At 50.4% G+C, this 24,243-nt stretch overlaps 1 protein-coding gene across 2 annotated transcripts in view; it reads right to left on the bottom strand.

The window, feature by feature from the left end:
* Window positions 1-8,659: 8,659 nt before the first annotated feature.
* The window catches only part of PDS5B (PDS5 cohesin associated factor B), an 802,561-nt gene continuing 786,977 nt past the window's right edge, over window positions 8,660-24,243 (bottom strand). For both annotated transcript variants that reach the window (XM_085621687.1, XM_085621686.1), the window contains exon 35: window positions 8,660-9,666. In XM_085621687.1, the coding sequence (XP_085477813.1) occupies window positions 9,631-9,666 (36 nt within the window). In that variant the 3' untranslated portion in view covers window positions 8,660-9,630. The remainder of the gene's footprint in view (window positions 9,667-24,243) is intronic.

The raw sequence follows: 24,243 nt of genomic DNA, 5'->3' as shown, positions 1-24,243 counted from the left end.
GTTGAACCACCAAGGTAATGCCTTGATGTTCCTGCCATGTCCAGAGGCGCAGAGCCTCCTGACATAGGGTCCACGACCCCACCCCGCCCTGTTTGTTGCAATACCACATGACGGTGGTGTTGGCCGTAAACACCTGCACTACACTTCCCCGGAGGAATGCCTTCAGTGCAAGCTGGATCACCCACAGCTCCAGAAGGTTGATATGGAGCCTGGACTCCGCCGGAGACCAGAGGCCTCTGTTTTCTGCCTCGCCCATGTGGCCTCCCCAACTCAGGAGGGACGCATCCGTCACTACAGTGTGCTCTGGTTGGGGAAGGGAGAGGGATCTGCCATTGACCCAATCGCGATCCGTGAGCCACCACTGCAATTGCCGTGCAGTGCCCTTCGAGATCTGGACATGATCTGACAGGTTGCCTTGATGCTGCACCCACTGGAACTTCAGGTCCCACTGTAGAGCCCGCATATGCCATCTGGCATGCGGTACCAGCAGGATGCAGGAGGCCATCAGGCCCAGAAGCCGGAGGGTCATCCTGAATGAAACCCGGGATAGAGGCTGAAAGAGAGGAACCATAGCCTGAATATCCTGGACTCGCTGTTCGGGAGGATGAACCCGAAACAGCGTCGAATCCAGAACCGCTCTGATGAAAGGGAGCTTCTGAGAGGGACTCAGGTGCGACTTCGGCACATTGATGGAGAACCCCAGCAGATGCAGGAGGTCGGCCGTAGTCTGGAGGTGGGAGACAACTGCCTGGGGCGAACCCGCCTTCAACAGCCAGTCGTCGAGGTAGGGGAAGACTGACACCCCGGACCTGCGCAGATGAGCTGCGACCACCGCCATCACCTTCGTGAACACCCGAGGGGCGCTGGTAAGGCTGAAGGGGAGCACGGCAAACTGAAAATGCTCCTGGCCTACTGTGACCCGCAGATAACGCCGGTGGGCCAGCAGGACGGGAATGTGAAAATAAGCATCCTGCAAGTCCAACGCTACCATTCAGTCTCCAGGGCAGACAGGACCTGAGCCAGAGTCAGCATCTTGAACTTCTCCTTCCGGAGGAAGCGATTGACATCCCGGAGGCCCAAGATGGGGCGCAGGCCCTCCTTGTCCTTCTTGGGGACCAGAAAGTAGTGGGAATAGCAACCACGCTCTAGTTCCTGATCGGGAACGTACTTGATGGCCCCCTGGGCCAGGAGGGTCATGACTTGCTGACTGAGAAGAGCCAAATGATCCCCTGACATGCGGTGGTATCGAGGTGGCATGGCTGGAGGGGAGGACAGAAAGGTGAGTGAGTAACCCTGGCAGATTATCTGCAGCACCCACTTGTCCGATAAATCTCGCGCCAGTGGTGACGGTGGAGGTGAACCCTGCAACCCCACTGGCGTCTGGCGCCCCCTGAAGCTTGGATTAGGAAGGTTTCGAGGTGGAAGCAGCTGGGGTGGAAGTGGACTGCCCCGCACGCTGGTTACCAGACCCGCCCCTGCGGAACCCACGTCCGTGGCCTCGCTGAGGCTGGTTCTGCACAGGCTTGCTAGAAGAGCGCACCTGGGTACCCCTGCCCTGGCCACGAAAGGAACGAAACTCCGTTGTGGCAGGGTTTTTCGAAGAATGACCCAAAGACTTGGCCGTGGCACGAGTCTTTAAAGCGCTCCAGGGCATTCTCAGCCTTATCACCAGAGGCGGGAGCCATCGAAGGACATGTCCATGAGCGAGCTCTGAACATCGGGTGAGAAGCCAGTGGAACGTAACCAGGCGTGGCGTTGCAACGCCACCGTCGTGGAAATCGCCCTGCCCAACGAATCCGTAGTGTCCAAACCACACCTGATTGCAAACTTTGCCGCATCCTTGCCCTCCGCAATTGCTTGGGAAAGGACAGCCTGGACCTCCTCAGAGCACTGAGGCAGAACCTCCGCCACCGAATCTTACACTGCGTGGGAGAAACGGCCCAATAAGCAGGCGGTATTAACCGATCTGAACCCCAAACTGGCTGAGGAGAACAACCCATATTGGTCCAACCTCTTAAGAGTCCTTATCCGTCGGAGGCGAGGGAAAGGCACTCTGATGTCGAGGCCTGAATGACCAGGCTCTCAGGCGTGTGTTGAGTGGTCAAGAAGGCGGGATCACCAGGCGCCGGGCGATGACGCCTAGCGACGTTCTTATCTACCAGCGCCCCCGAGGCCGGCCACAACCAAGTACCCAAGAGGACTTCGGTAAGGACCTCATTGAAAGGGAGCAGCGGCTCCGACGACGTAGACGCCGTCTGGAGCACCTCCGTAAGGAGGTTGGTCTTACGGGCCACCGTAGGGAGGTCGAGGTGGAGGGTCTCTGCGGCTCGACACAACTACCATAGTGTAGGAGGCGCCCTCCTCCAGAGTAGGTGGAGGTGAGGCAAACCCCGGGTCAGAAGACACATCAAGTTCACCCGCGTCTTGAAGGTCATCCACCCAATCCTGCTCGGAGTCACACTGCCGCGCAGGGGGGTCCTCGGAGCTGTCCCAGTCCTCATCTGGCTCCGGGGTAGAAGGAGCCTGTCGCGGCGGCAGGACCGGAGCCGGAGAGGGGGCCAGCGGCGCCGCTCGCGGTGCCGGCTGGGGCCGAACCGGAGCCCCATCCCAATGAGGATCCCAGGTCGGAACAAAATGGTCCGAGAACCGGGGCAGGGGAGGGATAAACGGCACCCAGTGTGGCGCCTGTGGCGGAGCCAGCTGCAGCGCTGGGGCCGGAGCCAAGGGCAGCGCCGGGGCCGGAGCCAGCAGCGTTGCACCTTGTGGCGCTGGGGCCGGAGCTGCGGGAACCAGTGGCTCCGGGGCTGGCACCGGGTCAACAGCATCTGGACACGGGGCCCGCAGGCGCACCGGTGGGAGCCCGAGGCCTAAACAGGCAGTCCAAGGCAGCAAGAAATTCTTGCTACTGTTCGGGAGTCGCCGACGGACCCGGGAATAGCGGGTAGGCCGCAGGACTCCCAGGCTCCAGAGGAGCCGCAGGGGACGTCCGCCTCCGGGGAGCGACGGGGGGGGGGGGACGTCGGAGAGCGAACACGCTTCTTTGACTTCTTATGGCGTCGCTTACCGGAATCTGAAGGTGAAGACAGAGTCCGAGGAGCGACGGCCGCGGTCCTGCGAACGGCCCAGAGACCCGGAGCGGCGGTGAGAGGAGTGCCGGACCTCCAGCAACTTCCGGCGCCGCTCCCGTAACGCCTTCAGGGCCATGGCACGGCAGTCGCGACAATCCCGGGTGTCGTGGTCGGTCTCCAGGCAGTAGAGGCAGACATCATGGGAGTCCGCCACTGACCTATTACGGTGGCGCGACCCGCAAGACTTAAAGCCGGGCATCCCTATGTGCACCAGGAGACCAGAGAACTCAAAAAAGTGGTCAAAAAATGACCGAGGTAGGTGCTCAATCCGGATCTGCGCTTTTGGCGCAAAAAAAGAAAGAACTGACGTCAGCGCGCATGGGTTGCGCCTAAGTAACCTTCGTGACATCATCCCAGCACGCACAATGCCGATGACGGGCGCAGAGCCGCACGGCGCCACCTACTGGCGCGCAGGGGTACTGTTAAGCAGAAAACTTTCCAGATCCAGACTGACGCCGGGGGAATATTCTAAGGTAAGGAACCTATCACTAACGTGTCTCTTTCAGATATAACAAGCGTGCGTGCCTCGCGCTGAAAGGTGGCAGCAGGGGGATGGGGGAGAGGAGGGGGCCTGCGCCTGTTTCCCTTGCCGGAGCGAGCAGGAACCATTTGTTAATTACTAACAGATGGTTTCAAAGCTCGCTCCGCAAGGGAATTGCCAAACGTGCACGCGTTACCATTGAAAGCAACGAATGCACGTTTTTGGCAGAAAAAGGGAATAGATTGCTAAAGGTCTCCTATGCAGCGCTTGCGCGCTGCTTAGGCGAGACCTAAAAAGATACTTAGGTATCAGTTTTGGGTGGGTAATAAAAAGATAATGATAGGTATAATCGATGGTAAATGATAATAATAACTGAAAAGTACATACAATTATCACTTACATATTTGCAACAGGAAAGTCTCATTAGGAAGAGTATCGGAGTGTGGTTAGTCTTTACTAGGAATCTTGCAGTACAGGTGTTCTTTAAAACAGTCTTGAATGTGGACATGAACAGACTGAAAACAAGTCTGTAATAACAACAATGCATTGAAGGGGTACCTGCAAACCGGAGTCCCGAATCTGGATGCTACAGATGGAAGGTTGGGCTGTCACTGGGAGATTTTTTTATTGGCTGTGTGTAATACTAGAGTAGAAAATAATGGCAATTTCAGTGAGGTAGACTGAGAATGGACTGTTAACAGCTTTGAAAACCAGGTTTAACATCTTGTTTTTGGTTTATTGTTGTTTTTGGCTGACATCCAGAAAACTTGGTTGTTAAATATAAGCATCCCCGACGAGGTCGCACAGAATCCTTGTGCAAAATTTGAAACTTTAGCCAATGATCAGAAGGATTATGGTGGAGCACTGGGGGAATACAACACCAGCAAGCTATTGCAGTAGTCATTTTTGCTAAGGGCTGGTGCAGTAATCAGCGTCTGTTTAGTGTGGAAAGGAATGTTGGTTAAGAGAACACTTGGGACATTATTAGGAGCGCCCATACCGCAATTCCTGCTGCTAGTCATCGGTGGCAGAACCAGAAATTTGTGGTTCTTCTTTCTTCACTTTGAAGGTTTATGCTTCAGTGATGGATGATGCCACAAGTTCAGGACCAAAACTAGCAATGAAATTCCAGGCATTATGCTGTGGTTTCAAGGTCTTTGTCTATAACACTAGATAACCTGGCACCAAGAGCCATTGTGGCGCAAGTTACACACTCAGTAAACTATAACAGAGGTAATGAGGGCAACATTCCCCTTCCAGGGCTGCTGCCTGGGCTCCCGAGTCTATTTCCCTTTGACAATGCAGCATGGTAAATAAAGACGCTGCTGCCCCTGTGGCCCGAGTGTTTTTCGTGTCGACCCAAGTGAGACCGTCGATTTCCAGTCTTCTGCCCTCTCCATCCTGTGGCTGCCTCCCCCATCCAGTCCTGCTCCATGAGGTTGGTTTCCTCACGCTTTTGGATTGGGTTTTTGTGGATCTGCAATCCCGCCAATTTGTGCTGAAGTTATATGGGTCCGTGACCTGGGTCCTCCATATTGACGGCTTGACCGATTCTTTGATCGTGGCATGCCGCCAGTCTACGTCTTGGTGTCGCCAGCCTGTCTATTTCTTCAAGTTGATCCCCCTTCGGGACGCCTACACACCCCTCAACATGAATGGTCACTGCGAGACACCCTTTCGCCCCCTCCTTCAGGCCCGCTCCATAACCATGGTGCTCCGACGCAGTGAGTGAGTCCGGCACCGAATGTTTGTGATTCCATGACCCCATGGAATCACTAACAATGTGGGCTTGTTGACTCTGACTTTTGTGCGTGCCCTGATGTACTATCTTCCATTGCTGGTATGCCTGACCTGATCTGTTTTCCAGCCTCTTGACTCAACCTCCCTCCCCCACTACCTTCTGTGCTCCATGGGACTTGTTACTGTGTTATTCTATGGTCTGGTAACGTGATGTAATTATGTAAAACTGTTTTTGTTACGCCACATTCATGTAAAGTGCTCTGATACCTCCGGGTCTAGCCAGCGCTATATAAAACTCTTCAAATAAATAAATAGTAAACATTGAGGGCAGGAGTGAAAAGGTACAATATTCATTTCTAACTCAGAAAAAGTGACAGGAAAAATCCTGAGATTTGTGAGTCCTCTATACAGCCTAAACATTTATGCTGAATACTGAAGTTCAAAGCCACCGGGAGACAAATTGCTGAAGAATCCTGATCTCTAGTGAGTGTTTATTCAAGTGCAAGTCCTGACAATAAGCATGCTTGTGACTCAGATGGCAGAAAAAGACAATCTAAAGATGATTTATTTATTTGAAGAGTTTTATATAGCGCTGGCTAGACCCGGAGGTATCAGAGTGCTTTACATGGATGTGGCGTAACAAAAACAGTTTTACATAATTACATCAGGTTACCAGACCATAGAATAACATAGAAACAAGTCCCAAGGAACACAGAAGGTAGTGGGGGAGGGAGGTTGAGTCAAGAGGCTGGAAAACATATCAGGTCAGGCATACCAGCAATGGAAGATAGTACATCAGGTGACCCACAAAAGTCAGAGTCAACGAGCCCACAATGTTTGTGATTCTGTGGGGTCATGGAATCACAAACATTCGGTGCCAAACTAACTCACTGCGTCGGAGCACCACGGTTATGGTGCGGACCTGGAGGAGGGGGCGAAAAGGGTGTCTTGCAGTTACCGTTCATGTCGAAAGGGGTGTAGGCGTTTCGAAGGGGGGGTCAACTTGAAGAAATGGACAGGCTGGCGACACCAAGACGTAGACTGGCGGCATGCCGCGATCAAAGAACCGGTCAAGCCGTCAATATGGATAACCCAGGTCACGGATCCATATAACTTCAGCACAAATTGGCCGGATTGCAGATCCACAAAAACCCAATCCAAAAACCGGGAGGAAACCAAACTCCTGGAGCAGGACTGGATGGGGGAGGCAGCCACAGGATGGGGAGGGCGGAAGGCTGGAAATAGACGATCTCACTCGGGTCGACACGAAAAACACTCGGGCCACAGGGGCAGCAGCATCTTGATTTACCATGCTGCATTGTCAAAGGGAAACAGACTCTGGCGCCCAGGCAGCAGCCCCGGAAGGGGGAGGCAGCTACGGGGTCAGGAGAGGGCACTCACTCTGGATTCGTAAAGACGCAAGCTCGGGGACACAGGGCAGCGGCGTCGCAGCATTCACGTTGCTGTTTGTCAGGTGAACACAACTTGTGCGTCCCAGCAGCAGTCCCAGAAAGGCGTAGCAGGATGCCGAGCAACCGTGGTCATGTCCGTTAGGTAGGTGACGGCTGGAGGGGTGATCCCCAGCCCATCTCCTCTCACCTACGTAGGCAGCTCAACCGAAGCATCGGCCATATTGATAGGGATCCACTATCGTGATACTCGGTGGGTGTTGTAGCCGGACAACCAAATTCACTCTGGGGTGGGAGGAAACGCCGGAATGCAGTCCACATATCCCCGGAGGTGTAGGTGGTAGAAGGGGGGATAAGTCCCGGGATTAATGCCAAAAGGCAGTCCCTAGTCAGGGAGCTCTGGGCCAGAGCTCCTCACCCGGTGGCCATCTTGATGTCCGCAGTATGGCGTATTATGGATTTGAGGTCAACTTGAGTCAAAATGACAAGGTCAATGTTCACCACCCACAGAACTTTACATGTACAAAGTGGTTTTCAATGAACCAAAACACGAGATAGAAAAACGATAGCATGTTCATGTAGAACATCCTGTTGCACCACAAAATTGGAAGAGGTACCCTATTATATGGGAAAAGGGACAGGGGTACACAGTAGAATCAAGCACCAAGATCAGCAGCGTGAAATGGTAATCCTCCCCATAGAAGTAAAACACTGTGGTGTTTTAATTCTAAGTTTCAGCACAGTGGTCAAAGATACGCTATTTGTGGCATGTGTTGCCTATAGGGCATACTGTGGTTTTCCCTATGTTAGCCTGACTGTGCACAACATGGGCCGCGTTAGCTTTGCACAAGTTACTTGAATCATGTTTGCTTTTGTGCCACATGATATTTTCACACAGAAACTACAGTTGTTTTCTCGTTCTGTTCTCTGCTGGGATTTAGTCTGAACAGCAGACAAGGTCAAACAGCAACGTCCCTTGTTATGTTCTGGTCAGACACTTGCGCTAGATACAAAACAGTAATGCAGCTGTAGTTTATGAACATGTTAACCATGTCATATAGGTATGCACATCATAGTAACACAGAGAGAGATCAATTATTCCTGAGAGATAATTAGGGATATTTTTAAGATGTAATACATTCCTCTGTGTATGCTAAGGTATGGGGTCCGCTGCTAAACCTAGAGATCTTTGCTGTATCAGTTTTGCTTCTGTTGAAGGGGAGGAGGTTAGGCTATACGGTCTTATAATATGACAGTGCTTTTTATAATCTATGGTTTATGGACAATGCTGATGGTATTGTTGCTAGGCAATAGTTTTCTTATTGTGGCACGTATACTGCATTTCAGAGCACAATAGTTTAAATAAACATTTCAAACTTCCTTCGTGTCTCCCTCATATAGTCTTGTGGACGAGTACAAGTGAGTGAGCGAAAGGGAGTGTCTTGTCACCGCGATCCCCGAGAAGGGTCAGGTGTGTTGTGTTCTGGGGTGTCATTTGTTCCTCTGGGTACGAGTAGGAGGGCAAGTGAGACACTATAGCTAGTCGGACTCGGGTGCATGGTACTGAGGTAGTATGGTTACTCAATCCCTAACTACTGATGTTCCTATGATTCCAAGTATAGTTATGTTCCTGAGCAGAATCCCTGCAACATTTGCACAACCCTAAAATATGCCAGTTGTATTTCTCTTTTACACACATTGAAGATCAAAATAAGCTGGCCATGTCCACAAAAATCAGATGCTATCCAGACATATCTTCCAGCCAACAGAGAAAGAGAAGGAACAAGGTATATTTTACCCTAACAAAACATAATAATGTAACTTTTCTTGCATAAAAATAGCTTTTGTATAACACTTTGCAGTGGAATATATAACTCATAATTAAATACAGAAGACTTGGCTCCCAATGACAGCTTTATAGTGAAAACATACTGCATCAATAAAAAAAATCTGCAATGAATACTTACAAAACAATAACAATACTCAAATGTTTGCATCAGATTTCAGAGGAATGCAATTTGCATTTTTATGAAACATAATGTGTAAGATAATTATATATATATATATCTTGTTTTAAAAACATAATTCAATCATATTTATTGATACAGTAGATTAGTAAAAACTGATTGAGAAAAATAAAATAAAAGGATATTAACAATACATTATTATTTAATAGTACACACTTTGAAAATGAAAATACTTTAAATATCTTTTTTTCTAATTTTCAATGCCACCTTAAAGCCAGAAATCCCTGGCGGCAATACTGAGGTGTAAATGACACAATTTGAGGGCTGCTTATGAATTTACCTCTGTGATAATTAGCTGCAAAGAAGAACAAGAACTATCTTAAGACAAAAGGGCGCCCTATTGTAGACAAACGATTATACACAGAATAGGGACCATTTGATATTCAACAGACAGGTAACAAAAGAAAGTATTTGTTCAAATTATTTTTTTCACAGTAAAGATATGGAGTACAAATACAAATTCTGACCAATATTGCTTTATATCCAATCAATAGGGTATTGTTCTTTTCTGCTTATTATCCACACATTTCGGGAACAGTGGTGTACTGTCAGTTTAAAGCTGCAAGATAAAAGCTATACAATCACTTTTGAGACATTTAAAAAAAAGACTATTTACATTTTTCCTTAGGTTGAAAGTCTACAAAGCCAACACGTTACAATCACAGAATACCCACATATAATGATAACGTGTAGCTAAATCTTGTGATGTAGGAACTGCAAATGCAGAGGGAGTGAATGCAAAGTTCATGTTTTTTTCTTGTGCAACCCCATCTTCGGCATCAACAGCTTTACGCTCTGCAACAGAATACGTCCTCCTGGTTTCCCTATGGTAAAATCTCCACCACTCATCGCCTTTCCCTTTTGGCATTCTTACGTCGGATCTGCGAAATGAAAACAGTAAAATGTTACATTGTGGGTATATTTACAATCCTTGCGTACATATCCCTGCCTTACTTCACATACTCTCCACACGATTTCTGACCCTTGAAACCTCGAACTACAAGAACTGGGTAAAAAACATGGATACAAATACTGTCTAGCTCCTTCAGTACACGTGTCAGAGTTATCGTTCCACTACTCCGTGCTATTCTAGCATGAGGGAGTGGAGCAAAATGTGTTGCCGCAATTATCAGACACCGCATGGTCTCAGCTCTCGCATGCTTAATTCACTGTAAATGAAGAAGCGATTACTTAATATTACTAACACTTTTTATGTTATATTTGTTGACTGTTCTGCACGTTCCACCATTTTGAAGATCCTCAAGCCTCCAGGTTAGGTAGGGAAACTTTCAATAAAATCAATAATACGTAGCAGGGGTGCTGAAGTACTCCCTCAAAATGGAACCAAAGGTCTGTAAAGGTGCCACTTGTGCTGGTGACCTCACATTCAACTAATTCTCATACTCAAGAGAGGTATAGAGAAAGGCCAACTACTTACGCCAAAGTGCGCAGGCGGGAAATAAATGAAGATCCACTAGGGAGTAAAATATCCTGTATAAAAATGTTACTAGAGGTGAAGTAACTTCTTTTCTAACGGATATTTCCTAACCCCATATTCATCATGTATAAAAAGCCTATGCAGCAAAGCTTACCTAACGATGAGGGTCTGAGAAGCCCCAAGCAATATGTCCTAAACCAAGATATTTTCAGGTTTTGCTTGCGCAAACAAGCTGCACTTCACACTTCAAACCCCAACGATATTTTGTGAGAGTATAAAGAAATAGTCGAGATGGAATCCAGTAGAGTTCTACAACACACTCCTCCAGAAAGCAGATTCATCTGCCTGGTCTTTTATGTAGTAAGTTGCAATTGCTTCTGGCGGTTCTTTTGGAGCCAAGCAGAGGAGGACCCAACTGGATAGTGTTTGTTTTGTCTCCAAGCTTTCCCTTAGTTTCTGAGAATCCAGAAAATTGTTGATGATTCATCTGAAAAACTTTAGACGCACAAGTTACTACTTGTGTAACGATATATCTGTTAGAGACATTAGTTAGTGATAGATTCCTTACCTTAGAATATCCCCAGGCATCAGACTGGATCCGGAAAGTTTCGCTTAGCAGTAAACCCGGCGCGTCAGTAGGTGGCATCGTGCGGCTACGCGTCCGTCACTGGCGTTGTAAGCGCAGAGGTGACGCCACGGAGAGTACTTAGGCACCACCTATGCACGCTGACGTCAGTTCTGTACACGCCTTTCTGCGCTAGGAACGCAGAGCCATGCAAGATACTGACCATTGGTGCAGAAAACTAGGGCACTAAGAGGGATGACCTTAACCCTAGTAACCAGTTCGCAGAACGGGGAGGATGGGTGGGGTGGTAAGGAATCTATAACTAACTAATGTCTCTTACAGATATATTGTTACACAAGTAGTAACTTGTGCATCTGAAAGAGACACGTTAGTGATAGATTCCTTACCTTAGAATAGATACCCTAGCAATACCAACCCCGGTGGTGGGTCTGCGAACAAGATTACACCAGAAAGTCACGGAGCACAGAACGGCCAAAGAAGCCGTCTCTCCGGACTTGACTGTCAAGGCAGTAATGCTTGGTAAACGTGTGCAGCGAGGCCCATGTAGCTGCCTGACAAATGTCCTGCAAGGGAACGCCGTGTCCCAAGGCAGTAGTGGCTGCAGTTGCCCTGGTAGAATGGGCACGCAGCCCCACAGGAGGCTCCTTCTTAGCCAAGGAGTAACATGCTTTGATGCACAGAACGACCCACCGAGAGACAGTCGGTTTGTGCACCGCCCGAACTTTTTTGGCGCCCACGTAGCCAACAAAAAGCTGGTCATCCACCCTGAACTGCTGTGTACGCTTGAGATAGAAGGCAAGCGCACGTTTTGGGTCCAGACGGAGGAGCCTCTCTTCCTCCCTTGAAGGAGGCGGAAAGAAGGTAGGCAAAGTGATGGTCTGCCCGATGTGGAAGGGCGTGACCGCCTTTGGCAGAAAAGAAGGATGGGTCCTTAACACCACCTTGTCCGGATGAACAGAAAGGAAAGGAGGTTTGGAAGAAAGAGCCTGGAGCTCACTCACTCTTCTGGCAGAGGTGATAGTGACCAGGAAAGCCGTCTTAAGAGTAAGAAGACGCAGACGACAGGTATGAAGGGGCTCGAAAGGAGCGCACATCAGATAGGTCAAAACGAGATTCAAGTCCCACTGAGGCATGATGAATGGCAGGGAAGGAAACGTGAGCGTAATACCCTTAAGAAAATGGTTAACAACCGGGGACTTAAAAAGAGAAGGCTGATCTGGAAGCCTCAAAAAGGCGGAGATGGCCGAAAGATAACCTTTGATAGTGCCCAGAGCAGAGCCCTGCTGGGCCAAGGAAAGATGGAACAAAAGAACTTAAGAAAGAGGGGCAGAAAGGGGATCTACAGCCTTTGCTGTGCACCATGCCACAAACTTGTTCCACCTGCAGGCGTATACCGTTTTAGTGGAGGGACGCCTGGCTGCCAGAATGACATCACAGACTTCGGGTGGAAGATCGAAAGCGGTAAACTGTCGCCGCTCAATCTCCACGCATGGAGGTGGAGGCTGGACAGGTTCGGGTAGAGAACCGTCCCCTGCTGCTGCCGAAGAGGCAGACGGATCGGGGGATCGATCGCCATGCTGAGTAGCTTGGGATACCAGTATCTTCGTGCCCAATCCGGAGCCACAAGGATGACTTGGGCCCGGTCGCGCCGAATCTTCTTCAGCTCTCTGGGCAGAAGTGGTATAGGCGGAAAGGCGTACAACAGACTGCAACTCCACTCGCGATGAAAAGCGTCACCGAGCGAGTGCCGCCTTGGAAATTCCAATGCGCAGAACTGACGACATTGCGCGTTCTCTTCGGTGGCGAATAGATCTAATCAAGGCTCTCCCCACTGCCGAAAGAGACCTTGCACCACGTCAGAGTTCAGACGCCATTCGTGATCCATCAAGCACCTGCGGCTGAGGTCGTCCGCCCCTGGCGTTCAGAGAACCTGCCAGGTGTTAGACCACTAAGGTAATGCCTTGATGTTCCAGACATGTCCAGAGGCGCAGAGCCTCCTGACATAGGGTCCAGGACCCAACCCCACATGGCAGTGGTGTTGTCCGTGAACACCTGCACCACACCTCCCCGGATAGAGGGAAGGAATGCATTCAGTGCAAGCCTGATCGCTCGAAGCTCCAAAAGGTTGATATGGAGTCGGGACTCCGTCGGAGACCAGAGGCCTCTGATCTCCGCCTCTCCCAAGTGGCCTCCCCGTCCCAGGAGGGACGCATCCGTCACCACTGTGTGCTTCGGTTGGGGAAGGGAGAGGGATCTGCTACTGACCCAATCGCGATTCGTGAGCCACCACTGCAACTGTTGTGCAGAGCCCTTCGAGATCTGGACATGATCGGACAGGTTGCCCTGATGTTGCGCCCACTGGAACTTCAGGTCCCACTGCAGAACCCGCATATGCCATCTGGCATGTGTCACCAGCAGGATGCAGGAGGCCATCAGGCCCAGAAGCCGGAGGGTCATCCTGACTGAAAGCCGGGACAGAGGCTGAAAGATCGGAATCATAGCCTGAATATCCCGGACTCGCTGTTCGGGAGGATAAACCCCAAACAGCGTCGAATCCAGAACCGCTCCAATGAAGGGGAGCTTCTGAGAGGGACTCAGGTGCGACTTTGGCACGTTGAAGGAGAACCCCAGCAAAGGCAGGAGGTTGGCTGTAGTTTGAAGGTGGGTGACGACTGTCTGGGGCGAGCCCGCCTTCAACAACCAGTCATCGAGGTAGGGGAAGACTGACACCCCTGACCTGCGTAGATGCTGCGACCACCACCATCACTTTTGTGAACACCCGAGGGACACTGGTAAGGCCGAAGGGGAGCACGGCAAATGGAAAATGCTCGTGGCCTACAGTGAACCGCAGGCAACGCCGGTGGGCCGGCAGGACGGGAATGTGAAAATATGCGTCCTGCAAGTCCAATGCTACCATCCAGTCTCCAGGGTCGAGGGCAGCTAAGACCTGAGCCAGAGTCAGCATCTTGAACTTCTCCTTCCGGAGGAAGCGATTGATGTCCCGGAGGTCCAAGATAGGACGCAGACCCCCTTTTTTCTTCTTGGGGACCAGAAAGAAGTGGGAATAACAACCACTCCCTACTTCCGGGACAGGGACACTCTCGATGGACCCCTTGGCCAAGAGGGCCGTGACTTCCTGGAGGAGACGAGGCAAATGATCCCCCGACATGTGGTGGCACCGAGGTGGCATGGCAGGAGGGGAGGACCGAAAGGGGAGGGAGTACCCGTGACAAATGATCTGCAGCACCCATCTGTCTGATGTAATGTCACGCCAGTGAGGGAGGTGGTGGCGGATCCTGCCACCCACCGGCGTTGGCTGCTCCCCGAAGCTCAGATTAGGAAGGTTTGGAGGCGGAAGCAGCGGGGGTGGAGGTGGACGGACCCGCAAGGTGGTTCCTCGACCCGCCCCTGCGCGCCTGACTGCCTCTACCTTGGCCTCGAAAGGAACAAAACTCGGAGAGGCCGAGCTCTTGGTAGAAAGGCCCAAGGACTTGGCCGTAGGCCGCGAATCCTTAAAGCACTCCAGGGCACTGTCAGCCTTGTCGCTAAACAGGCGGGTGCCATCTAAAGGCATGTCCATGAGCGAGCTCTGGACATCGGACGAGAACCCAGTTGAACGCAACCAGGCGCGACGCCGCAACGCAACAGTTGTAGAAATCGCCCTGCCAAATGAGTCAGCGGTGTCCAACCCACACCGAATGGCCTCCATCGTAGGCGGGGGAGAGGCGAACCCCGGGTCCGACGAGACATCGAGGTCGCCCGCCTCCTCCAAGTCGTCCACCCAATCCTGCTCGGAGTCACATTGCCGGGCAAGAGGTTCCCGGAGACCCTTCCCAATCGTCATCCACCTCTGGCGTAGAGGGAGCCGGTCGCGGCAGCAAAGCCGGAGCCGGAGAAGTGACGAACGGCGTTGGAAACGGGGGTCGGACCGGCGCCGTCTTCCAATGCGGATCCGAGGTCGGAACAAAATGGTCCTGGAACCGGGGCAAGGGAGGAATAAACAATGCCGAGGGCGGAGCCGGGGCCGGTAACGCTGCACCTCATGGCGCCAGGGCCGGAGCCGCTGGTGCAGGATCCTGTGGTGCCGGGGCTGGCGCCGCCAGGCCAACAGGATCTGGACACGGAACTGCGGGGCTCGAAGGCGCGCCGGTGGGAGCCAGAGGCCTAAAAAGGCGGTCCATGGTAGCAAGGAATTCTTGCACCTGTTCGGGAGTCGCCGACAGACCCGGGTATGGCGGGTAGGCCGCGGGACTCCCAGGCTCCAGAGGAACCGCCGGGGCGAAGCCCCTGTCCCCCGCGTCCAGCTTTGGGGAGTGACGTCAGAGTGAACACGCTTCTTCGGCTTCTTATTATGGCGTCGCTTACCGGAATTCGAGGGTGAAGACTTGGATCCGGAGGAGCGACGACTTCGGACCCGCGAGCGGCTCCTAGACCCGGAGCGGCGGCGTGATGAATGCTGGACCTCCAGCAACTTCCGACGCCGCTCCCGCAAGGCCTTGGGGGCATGGCACGGCACGGCAATCCCGGCAGTCGTGAGCAGTCTCCAGGCAGTAGAGGCAAACATCGTGGGGGTCCGCCACCGACATATTCCGGCGACAGGCCCCACTGGACTTAATGCCAGGCATCCATACGTGCACCAGGAGAAAGAAGAGGAGACAAAAAGTCTCAAAATAGTAATCAAAAAGTGACTAAGGTACGTGCTCAATCCGGATCTGCGCTTGCTGGCGTGGAAAAAGAAAGAACTGACTTCAGCGCGCATAGGTGGCGCCTAAGTACTCTCCGTGGCGTCATCTCGGCGCTTATGATGCCAGTGACGGACGCGGAGACGCACAACGCCACCTACTGAAGCACAGGGGTACTGCTAAGCGAAACTTTCCGGATCCAGTCTGACGCCTGGGGATATTCTAAGGTAAGGAATCTATCACTAACGTGTCTCTTTCAGATATAAACAAATAAAAACGCAAAGCTCTTCCCGCATCACTTACATGCTTGTGTTCTCCCACTATGGTCAAAATTGGCCTCTGAAAAAAATGCAGAGGAAGTGAGAGTGCCAGCTGAAAAAGTGACAAAACTCTTGGCAGAAAGAAGGGGAAGCTTTCTGAATGACTGGACGTGTTTATGGAGATTTACCTGACTGTGCTTGTAATTCTTCAGCTGCAGTGGCTAAAGTTATACCGGTTAGGAATCCTGTCAAAAAATGTGACTAAACAAACCGAATACGAGCAGAGGTTCACAAGGTTTCATTAAGTCATCTCAAAATTCAGGTAGCACAGCTGCATAAAAATGGGCTTAGGGAGCTATTTGCCCGCACCTTCAAAAGCCGCTAAATACTGTTCAGCAGTGAACGTATTTCATCCATTCCTAGCCAACCACAGAGCAAACTCAACAATCATATGGACTTCTGTCACCATTTCACAAACTTGCAAATCCTCCACATTACAGTAATTTGTAAATGGTTTTACAGTGAGTGCCAAGTTAATTCTTTAATATGAAACCGCATACGGAGTTAAATGTTTCTGCAAAATCACCTAGCTTGAAGAATGAGGTTCTGAAGATTTAGATGCAAAGATTTATCCCTTGTGAGTAAGGAGCACCTCCCCTCAATGGTAGTTTTCGTAGCATCAATATACTGTGTCCAATAGAGCTCAGTACACAATAGTGAATGAATGAATGAATGAATGAATGAATTTCGACTTGTATCGCGCGACTAAGCCCAATGGGCGTCAAGGCGCCTAACCAAACCAAGCTAACTAGATGAAAGATAAGGGAACTTATTGGTAGGCCTTTGTAAAGCACCAAGTCTTAAGTGCCTTCCTAAAAAGATCCATAGAAGGTTGGGACTTAATCTCCAAAGGAAGAGTATTCCATAAAAGCGGAGCAACGATCGAAAACGCTCTGCTGCCCCATCTAACCTTCTTGGAGCGGAGGACTACCAGCTGATTAGAGTCTGAGGAACGAAGAGGTCTGCTGGAAATGTAGCGGGTCAACAAAGACCCCAACGCATCTCCAGGGCCAGCCGAAAGGGCTCTGTACGTAAGGCATAGCAATTTGAATGAGATCCTATGGTAAATAGGAAGCCAATGCAGGTTCTTCCTGGCCGTTGTTGCAGAAGAGTCCTTTGGGAGTGCCAAGACAAATTTGGCAGCCGCGTTCTGCACCACCTGAAGGCGCTGGATAAGGGATTTATTGATCCCCACATATAATGCGTTACAATAATCCAGTCTAGAACCTACAAGGGCAATCACAGTTTGCTTACGTGCCTGAGGGGACAGATAATGAACAATTCTCTTCAGAATCTTGATGACACCCCAGCAGGTGGCTACCGTCCTATTGACCTGGAGATTCATGGACAGTGAAGTATCAAAGATAACGCCGAGATTCCTAGCCGATTGTGAAGGGGTGGGGCAAGTTCCTAAGGATATAGGCCACCACTCACTAGACCAAATGTCCTGGTCTTTTCCAAAGATCAGGACCTCTGTTTTATCGGCATTCAATTTTAAGGAATTTAGAATCATCCAATCCGCCACCATCTGCATGTATGACCTAAAGCCCGACGCCGAAACACTAACAGAGTGGGCTAGGGACACCATAATTTGCGTGTCGTCGGCGTAAGACACCACCTCCATCCCCTGAGATCTTACTAATCTAGCAAGGGGGGCCACATAGATGTTGAATAGAGTCGGACTTAAGGCCGACCCCTGGGGCACCCCACATTGTAAAGATTTAGCAGGGGAGAGGAACTCTCCAAGCATGACTCTTTGCTCTCTAAGATGTAAAAAAGAGTCAAGAAGATTTAAAGCCGACCCTGCTACCCCTGCCTCCCGTAACCGAGATATTAAGGTAGAGGGAGACAGGGTATCAAACGCTGCAGTAAGATCCAATAGGACCAAGATAGTCGTCTGACCAAAATCCACCTTACGACGAATATTATTAACCACCATAGTCAGCGCAGATTCTGTACTATGGGATTTCCTGAATCCGTGCTGAGAACTATCAAGGAACTCAGAGGAATCAAGAAAGGTGGAAAGGTGAAGATTTAGGTGGGCTTCAAGCATCTTTGCAGGAGCAGGTAGCAGGGAAATCGGTCTGAAATTCTTCAGCACTCCAGGGTCAAGGGAAGATTTTTTAAGAAGAGGCTTCACTATAGCTTTTTTCCAGGCCGAGGGGAAGATACCCTGGGCCAGAGCCTCATTCATTACTTCCAACAGAGGAGGCAGAAGGGTGTCCCTACAGTCCTTTAAAACTTTCAAGGGACAGGGGTCCATGGGAGAGGCAGACTTAGTCCTGTCTAACAGGAGATTGAGCTCCTCAAGGGAGAGCGTCGGAAAAAGGGTGAGAGTCTTATTTGGATCTCTAATCCAAGATTCTGAGACCTTAATGTCAAAGAGGGAGTGATCATCCAACAAATTCCTCTGACTTTCTAAAGCAAGATGGATATCCGAGATTTTCTTGAAAAAGAACTCAGAGATGTTATTACAGAGCTCCTGTGAGCTCACAACTGGATCGGGTGTCTGAAGGGAACATAAGGAATCAACAATCTTGAATAACTCTTTGGGCGAAGCGAGAGAGGTCGTCAGATTCGAAAAGAACTCCTGCTTCTCATTGATCACTCTGATTTTATAATTACGTAACATCCGTTTGTGATCCTCTCTATCAGAGGGATCCCAAGACTTACGCCATTTTCTCTCTTTAGATCTACAGGTTTGTCTTAGGAGTCTTAAAGACTCAGTGAACCAGGGCGCTGAAGGTTTTCGCCGAGCCACATATCGCAGGGAGGCCGGAGCAAGCACATCAACCGCTATAATAATGGACTTGGCAAGCTCTTGGGCCGCCTCATCCACGTCTCGCGGAGTTGAGGTCTCAGAGCCTCTTAAAAACGGAGCAAGGGTTTGATTAGTAATGTTCCGATAACTTCTTTTCAGACCGCTATTACTAGTGGCAAAATTACGGGGCTCATCAACCAAAGATAGAAATTCAAGAGGTACTGCCAGGTGGTCCGACCAGGCCAAAGGCATGGGGGAACCAGCTGAGAGTCTAGGATCGTTGGTGAACACCCCATCCAATATATGGCCAGCCTGATGAGTTGAACTATTTACCAGCTGAATGAAATCACAGGCTTCCAGAGAGTCCATCAGCTGAGAGGTGTCCTTGGCTCCCCGATCGTCCAAGTGGAAATTTAAGTCCCCAAGAATGGTGAAATGTGATTTCCCAAAGTAGGGCTCCAGAATTCGAAATAGCTCGGAACAGAAGCTGGATCTAGAGCCTGGCGGTCTGAAAACAAGCATGCCAGTAAAAGAGACTGTAGGGGAACACGAGATGCAAAAATACAGAGCCTCAAAGGAGTCCGATGTCTCCGACAAGGTTTTTATAGTACATGAAAGTGAGGCTCTACAAATAATTGCCAGCCCTCCCCCTCTGCGTCCCACTATATCCTGTCTGTAAATCGTAAAACCCTCAGGTACCGCTAATATGAGGTCATGTCCAGACGAATCGGACGCCCAAGTTTCCGTAACAAATACCGAGTCAGGCTGCCTATCGTTCACAAACTCATGGAACGCTATATTATTCTTAATGAGCGACCTAGCATTGATCAGGAAGCCCTTTCTAGGTTGAGTAATGGTCCGTAAAGCTGGAGCGGTTTGAGGATTCGTCCTATGTGTAGAGGAAGGATGAAACACCGTCCCACACGTGCGACAGAAAGATGAGCGTCTCAAGGCCTCGGTAGTAAAACGGAGGTGACACGCTAGAGGTAGTGGTCGCAAAGCTAACATATCACGTAAGGAGTATTCTCTCACTACCTGATGATGAACGTGGGGGAACCCCGAGTCCACCCTGTCCAGCAGCCCGTCCTCAGCGCGGACGGGCGCAGACGGTCTGAACTCAGGCGTAACTCCGGCGATCCCGCTGCGCGAGTCCGCTGCGCGTCTGCATGACTCCCTTTTTAAGGACGTCTATCGTCCTTCAGTTAGCTAGAGCGTCTGAGCAACACACTGACGCCGGCAGGCTTCACGGAGTACTCCCAAGATGGCCGCCAAGCGTCCTAAGTAAGACCAGGAGAGGGGCCCGCCCTAACCAGATTATAGTGCAGGCAGGGGACCTAAGTAGTTAAAAACCGGGTGTAATACTAAACGATATTATTTATTGAAATACAGAACGAGGAGATTTTAAAAAGCCTATAGCCAGCAGTTCCCAACATCAAACACGCTGATTACGCAAAGCGCTAAGCTCACTTTACACTTTACACTACGAATTGGTTAGCAATGAGGAGCGGACAGTTTACCTCCCTTTTAAGGACGTCTATCGTCCTTCAGTTAGCTAGAGCGTCCGAGCAACACACTGACCCCGGCAGGCTTCACGGAGTACTCCCAAGATGGCCGCCAAGCGTCCTAAGTAAGACCGGGAGAGGGGCCCGCCCAACAGCGGTGAGTAACCAGATTATAGTGCAGGCAGGGGACCTAAGTAGTTAAAAACCGGGTGTAATACTAAACGAAATTATTTAATGAAATACAGAACGAGGAGATTTTAAAAAGCCTATAGCCAGCAGTTCCCAACATCAAACACGCTGATTACGCAAAGCGCTAAGCTCACTTTACACTTTACACTACGAATTTATATCCAAAAGAACAAGTTCATTACCTTCGGTAATACCTTATATGGTATAGACTATCTAGCTGCAGATTTCTTACCGTAGAATATTCCTCAGACGCCACACTTGATCCAGAAAGCCTCTAGCAGTATCCCTGTGTGCAGGTAGGTGGCGCATGACTCAGTGTTGGTGCCATAGGCGTCGTCCACGCTGGCCGTGACTTACATTGTGCCTATATTGACATCACCCCAGCACGCTGACTTCTTGTGTGTCAGAAACATGGGACAATGGCAGAAGGTCAATGACCAGTGTGCAGATTCTAAGGACCTACAAGGACCTTTTAAGCTGGAAAAGTTCCATTTGCAGAACAGGGAGGAGGAGACGGTTGGTAAGGAATCTGTGGTTAGATAGATTCTTTACCATATAAGGCGTAACAGAAGGTAAGTAACTTGTTCATCCGATAGAGACTTCTAGGTACAGATTCCTTACCTTAGAATGGATAGAAAGTAATACCTTGCTGGAGGTGGGTCTGCAAACTGACTAAGGCAAATATGTCCTGGAGATCTGAACAGGCAAAATGCATGTCACAACGGACCTGACTGTTGACGGCGATAGTGTTTTGTAAACATGTGAAAAGACGCCCGCATAGCAGCCTGACAGATATCCAGTACAGGGACTACGCAAGCTAACAGTCGACGCAACCTTGGCACAGGTGGAATGAGTTCACAAGCTCTCTGAAGGTTGCTTCCTGACCAAAGTGTAGCAGATCTCAATAGAGAGTACTATACATCTGGCGATGGTCTGTTTCTGCACTGCTTTCCCCTTCTTCAAACTAGTGAACCCTACAAAGAATTGATCGTCCACCCGATGTTCCTTGGTATGGTCTTTATAGAAACACACAACCCTCTTAGGGTCCAGGTGGTGAACTTGCTCTTCCTTCTTGGACGGATGAGCTGGAGCAAAGAAAGTCGGTTTGGCCAATATGAAGAAGTGTCACAACTTTTGGCAGAAAGGAAGCAAAAGTTCAGAGAACCAGTTTGTCTGGGAAGAAGCTGGTATATGGAGGTTGGACAGAATGAGCCTGCAGCTCTCCTGGCCAATGTGATGGCAACCAGGAAGACCGCTTCTATTGTCAACAATTTGAGAGGACCGGTATAGTTTAAAGGGGAAGAGCGGTATCGGCGGAAAGGCATCAGCAGAAAGGCATATAGGAGGCCCATATTCCAGTCTAACCGAGATGCATCTCTGTGCAAGAGCTGTTTTTGGAAACTCCAGCGCGCAGAATGATGAGGTGCATTCTCAGCAGTGGCGAATAGATCTAGCCAATGTTCTCCCCAATCCTGAAAGAGACCTTGAGCCACCATGGTTCGCGTGGCATCGACGGCTGAGTTTGTCTCTTCTGGCTCTTAGAGATACTACCTGATGCTGTACAACCAGAAAAATATCCTGACATTCCAGCCATGTCCAGATGCGTAGAGCCTCCTGGAAAAAGGTCACCTACCTCACTCCGCTCTGCTTGTTGCAGTACCATATGGCAATAGTATTATCTGTGAAAACCTGGACCAGCTTCCCTTTGATGGAAGGCAGGAAAGTTTTCAATGGCAAGGAAATCACCCTCGGCTCCATAAGACTGATGTGGAGCCGAGTGTCTGTCAGAGGCCTCTGATCCCCAACTTTCCCAGATGGACACCCCAGTCCAGAAGCGTTCATTGGTCACCACCGTTCGCTCTGGGTGGGGAAGTGACCTAATCACCACTGCAGATCTTTTGCCATCTCCCTTGAAATCTAGACCAGGTCAGAGAGATTCCCCTGATGCTGCGCCCACCGAGACTGCAGATCCCACCGCAGAGCTTGCACGTCATTGAGAGTATTTATCCAGCAGGATGCATGAGGCAATCGTGCCCAGCAGTCTCAGAATCATCTGGATCATACCCCGAATGTCCAGGACTCTCCGCTCTAGAGGGTAAGTGCGGGATTGCATTGGATCCAGGATGGCTGCAATGAAAGGGAGCGTCTGAGAAGGATTTAGGTGTGACCTTGGCATGCGAATAGTGAACCCCAGCAAATGCAGGAGCAAATGAACAAATTACTTACCTTCGTTAACGATATATCTGTAAGAAACATTAGTTAGTTAGATTCCTCACCTTAGAATATCCCCAGGCTGGATCCGGAAAGATTTTTCATCAGCAATACCCTTTGCGCGTCGCTAGGCGTCGTCTGCGGCTCCGCGTCCGTCATAGGTGCAGTGTGCCGGAATGACGTAGTCGGAGTACTTAGACGCCGCCCTCGCGCGCTGACGTCAGTTCTTGTACATAGGTTTCCGTGCCAGGAACGCAGAGCCATGCAAGAGACCGACACTGGTGCCAAAAAATTATAGGGCCCTGAAAAGGATAACCTTAACCCTAGATGTCCGCAGAATGGGGAGGATGGGTGGGTCGGTGAGGAATCTAACTAACTAATGTTTCTTACAGATATATCGTTACCGAAGGTAAGTAACTTGTTCATCTGATAGAAACACGTTAGTTAGATTCCTCACCTTAGAATAGATGCCCCAGCAATACAAACCCCGGTGGTGGGTCTGTGAATCAAGATCACACCAGAAAGTCCTGGAGAACAGAATGGCCAAAGAAGCCGTCTCTCCGGACTTGGCTGTCCAGGCAATAATGCTTGGCAAACGTGTGCAGCGAGGCCCACGTTGCTGCCTGACAGATGTCCTGCAAGGGGACTCCCCGACCTAGGGCAGTTGTCGCCGCCGTGGCCCGAGTGGAATGGGCCCTCAGCCCTACAGGATGTTCCTTTTTAGCCAAGGAATAACAAGCTTTGATACACAATACGACCCACCGAGAGATGGTTCGCTTGTGTACCGCCCTCCCCTTCTTGGCGCCCACATAGCCCACAAACAGCAGGTCATCCACCCGGAACTGCTTGGTGCGGTCCAAATACAAGGACAGCGCCCGTTTTGGGTCCAGACGGTGGAGCCTCTCTTCCTCTTTCGAAGGATGCAGAGGCGGAAAGTAGGTGGGCAACGTGACAGACTGCCCGATGTGGAAGGCAGTCACCACCTTAGGAAGAAAGGAAGAACGAGTCAGGAGAACAACTTTGTCCGGATGTACAAAAAGGAAAGGAGGCTTAGAAGATAGAGCCTGGAGCTCACTCACCCGTCTAGCAGAGGTGATGGCAACCAGGAAAGCAGTCTTAAGAGTCAGAAGACGAAGGGGACAATTATGAAGTGGCTCAAAGGGAGCGCACATCAGGTATGTCAATACCAGGTTCAAATCCCACTGAGGCATTACGAAAGGGACAGGAGGAAACATGTGAGTAATGCCCTTGAAGAAGCGAGAAACAACAGGGGATTTAAAAAGAGAAGGCTGATCAGGAAGACGGAGAAGAGCAGAGATAGCCGAAAGATAACCTTTAAGAGTGCCCAGAGCACAGCCCTGCTGGGCCATGGAAAGAAGAAAGGGGAGAACCTCAGAAAGAGGGGCGGAAAGGGGATCCACAGCCTTTGCAGTGCACCATGCCAGGCGTATACCGATTTTGTGGAGGGACGCCTGGCTGCCAGAATCACATCGCAGACTTCAGGAGGCAAGTCAAATGGCATCAACTGTCGCCGCTCAATTTCCACGCATGGAGGTGGAGACTGGACCGGTTTGGGTGGAGGACCGTCCCCTGCGACAGAAGGTCCTCCCGAAGAGGTAGTCATATCGGGGAATCGATCGACAGACTGAGTAGCTCGGGACACCAGTACCTTTGTGCCCAATCCGGAGCCACCAAGGGGACTTGGGCCCGGTCGCGCCTGATCTTCTTCAGCACCCTGGGCAGAAGTGGTATAGGTGGAAAGGCGTACA

This window comes from Triturus cristatus, chromosome 8 (genome assembly GCF_964204655.1).
Source record: "Triturus cristatus chromosome 8, aTriCri1.1, whole genome shotgun sequence".
NCBI classification, from domain to species: domain Eukaryota; kingdom Metazoa; phylum Chordata; class Amphibia; order Caudata; family Salamandridae; genus Triturus; species Triturus cristatus.
Note: the sequence above shows the minus strand (reverse complement) of the source record. Positions and strands in the feature narration are given on the sequence as shown.